The sequence below is a fragment of the Prinia subflava genome, chromosome 26 (genome assembly GCF_021018805.1).
Source record: "Prinia subflava isolate CZ2003 ecotype Zambia chromosome 26, Cam_Psub_1.2, whole genome shotgun sequence".
Taxonomy (NCBI): domain Eukaryota; kingdom Metazoa; phylum Chordata; class Aves; order Passeriformes; family Cisticolidae; genus Prinia; species Prinia subflava.
The window spans coordinates 1,036,258-1,039,621 of NC_086272.1; the positions used below are offsets into that span (position 1 = coordinate 1,036,258).

General features: G+C 64.5%; 1 protein-coding gene across 1 annotated transcript; it reads right to left on the reverse strand.

Moving 5' to 3' along the window:
* Positions 1–231: 231 nt before the first annotated feature.
* LOC134562172 (serine/threonine-protein kinase pim-1-like) lies at positions 232–2,837 on the reverse strand (the record flags this gene model as incomplete). Its single annotated transcript, XM_063419597.1, has 5 exons — positions 232–338; positions 575–754; positions 1,400–1,766; positions 1,971–2,021; positions 2,151–2,837. Coding segments are annotated over 5 exons (1,392 nt in total), but the record flags the coding sequence as incomplete, so codon positions are not given.
* Between the last annotated feature and the right edge of the window lie 527 nt (positions 2,838–3,364).

Below are 3,364 nucleotides of genomic sequence, written 5' to 3' on the forward strand. Positions count from 1 at the left end.
AGCTGGCAGTGACCCAGGACAAGCCAAAGCAGCTGGGATGGCAGCCAGCAGTGCTGGGCAGAGCAGCTCAGCTCCAGCACAGGGGCTGTGTGTTCCCATCTGATGACCCCTGTGCAGTGACACTGGCAGGACAAAAAAGTCTGGGTCCTTTGCTTCTGATTGCCAAGGCATGTGTGGAGCTGGAACTTACCAGGGCCCTGCATCACTGTTTCTGTGGCTCTCTCCCTTCTTCTATGGCAGATGACTATCCTGCATCCAGGGATGACACAACAGGTCTTCTACTGAAGGCCGGTCCACATCCAGCATGGATAAACACCGCCGGATGACATCTTGGCACTCTGGCGAGAGAAACCAGAAACCGCCGGTCAGTTGGAGAAGGCTCCTGTCTGTCCCACTGTTCCCATTCTCAGGCCATGCTGCATTTGCTCAGAGCTGGGCCTAAACTTTCCCAGGAATTCTCTGTTTTGGAGGAAAGCAGGACAGCAGGACATGTGCCACCTCCTCAGCAGCTGCCACAGCCCACTGCTGTCTCCCAGCACTGGCATTCCCCCCGTGCCCAGAGATGAGGATTCACCTTGAGAGAGCCGTGGTGGCAGCGAGAGCTGATGGTCCCAGCTGATCTTGTGGCCCCTCCTGAAAGGGTGCTCCCCACACACCATCTGGTGCAGCAGGATGCCCAGGGACCAGACGGTAGCTGGCTGTCCATAGTACCAGCCAAACTGGTTCCATTCCGGGGGACTGTATGATGGTGTTCCTATGGAATACAGATGGAGTTCATCAGGGGGATGCTGCTGCTCCCAGAGCCTGGCCCCAGCATCCCTGGGTGTGCAGGGGCTGCCCCAGTGGCACGTGGTGTGACCTGCTGCCCTCTGGCCAGCACCTGGGACTTGTGTACGAACTTAGGGTTGCAAAAGAAGCCACTGGTGTTGGAAGGTGGCAGTGGAAGCCCTGGCAAGGCCCAACCATGACAAGCAAAACCCACTCAGTGCTGGGGAAAAACCATGCCTTACTCGTCCCTGCCTGCATTGCCCCAAAAACCATTATGAACCCAAAGCAAACCAGGCAATCACAGCAGTCCAAGCCCTTTCTCACCTGCTCCCCAAACTGGCTGGTGCACATGTTCTGGCTCCCCTCTCAGCCACCCCCACCCACAGGTGCTTCTGTTGGGCTGGCTGCCCCAGCCCCAGCCCCAGTCCCAGGCAGAGTGGCTGGCAAAGGCTGCCAGCAGGGCTGGAAGCTGGTCCCCCCACCCACTTGTGTTCAAAAGCAGCTGGGCTGAAGACTCAGTGCCATGAGTGGCAGGGAAAGGGAGAATCCCCAGTGCCACACCCAGGCTGGGCTGTGAGATGTTGGGCCAGGAGATGTCTGCAATGGGGAGCACACCCCTGCGATGGCTCACCTGCAAAGTGAGTATAGGCTGTGTCTTGTAGGTAGGTGCCACAGCCAAAATCGATCAATTTGGCCTGCCCGGTGGCCAGGTCAAGCAGGATGTTCCCTGGCTTGAGGTCGCGGTGCAGGACCCCGCAGCTGGTGCAGTGCCGCACGGCCTCCAGCACCTGGCGGAACAGCTCCCGCGCCACCTCCTCGCACAGGAACCGCCGTGCCCGAATGAAGTGCTGGAGGTCCTGAGAACGCTTTGGGCGCTCCATGATGATAATGATGTCTTTGGGGAGCTCCAGCCACTCCAGCAGCTGGACGACACCAGGGAAGCCAGTGGAGACCTTGTGCAGCAGCACGATCTCCAGTGGTGCGCTGGTGCCGTTGGGCTGTGGGAGGAGCACAATGTTGTCAGTGAGGCTGAGGCCGTGCCAGGGGTCAGGGACCCCTCAGCCAGCCCGGGATGCTCTGCGCCCTTTGCTGGCCCCACGCCCGCTCTCCCTCCAGGCGTCCTGGCGGCTTCCACCCTGCCAGGCCTCAGCTCATCCCCGCCCGGCATGGCCCAGCTTCTCCTGCTGGCCCCGCTCACTCACCAGCTCACCCCAATGCCGGACACGGTTCCGTGGCACCCTTTTGATGGCCACCTGCAAGCCAAGGGGAGCAGCAGGCTGAGCTCACTGCCTGCCCTGCCCAGCCCCAGCCTCCTTCTCCTTCGCCCTCCTCCTCCTCCTGCGCCCCTTCCTCGTGCACCCACCACCGGCCCTGCCGCTCACCGGGGCACTGTCCGAGAGCCGTGTGGCCGCCCAGACGCTGCCGAAGCCGCCGTGGCCCAGCAGCGAACCCAGGCGGTACTGCTCCTGGAGGGCCTGCTGCGCCTTCCCTGCCGGCGAGACGCGGCTGTCAGCGCTCGGCCCGGGGCCAGGAACGGCCCCCGAGCGCCCCTCGAGCGGCCCGGGCTGGGCATCCCCAGGCATTTGCTCCTGGCAACGGGACAGCAGCGGCTCAGGGCCAGCGGCCGCGCTGCCAAGCGGAGGAGCTTGGGCCGGGGAAGCCGCAGTGGAGGCGGCGGGAGCAGCCGCACCGCCTGTGTCCTCTGCGGGCCCAGGGACGAGCTGGGGCCGGGGCCGGGGCCGGGGCCGGGGCCGGGGCCGGGGCCGGGGCCGGGGCCGGTGCCGGGGCCGGGGCCGGGGCTGGGGCCGGGGCCGGGGCCGGGGCCGGGGCCGGGGCCGGGGCCGGGGCCGGGGCCGGGGCCGGGGCCTGGGCTGGGCTCGGCACAGGCGCAGCCAAAGGCCAGCAATGCTGCCCCAGCCCCAGGCACTGATGCCCGCCCAGCAGCGCCATCGCCAGCACTGCCAGAGCCGGGCGAAGGCGAGACCGCGGCGGGACGCCCGGGGGCAGGGACGGGGCAGCCCCGCCCGGGGCCGGGGGTGGGCCCGAGGCATGGCCCTGCCCAGCAGGGGAGAGGGAGACTGGGTTGGGAGGGGGACACTGGGAAAGGGAGAGGCTGCGGGACTGTGGGAGAGGGAGAGGGGAAGCACGGGTTGGTCAACAAAGCCGCTTTTTTCTTCTCTGCTGCTGCCGCTGCTGCCGCTGCTGCCGCTGCTGCCGCTGCTGCTGCTGCAACTGAAGCTCCAGGGCCGTTTGTCCCCTTGTCAGTTTTTTCCGTTGCCCCCTCTGCCTCGCACCGAGCCCTGCACTCCCCGGGGCAGCCCCTGAGCCTGTCCAAACACGGGAACTTCGCCGTTTTCAGTCAGGGCCCAGTCTTGACTCCTGCACAGTGACAGAGGAATCCCCTTGGCTGTTGCTGTGCATTGTCCCTGCTGAGGGTCAGACACTGTCACAGCACATTCCCTGAATGCAGAATTTGAACCTGACCCAAGCACTGCACTTGTGTCTCCGGCATTGCTTTCCAAGAAAAACAGGGGAAGGCAAACTGGATGTAGCTGATGGTATTTTACAGTGTCTAAATCTTGCCAAGTCTTGGATG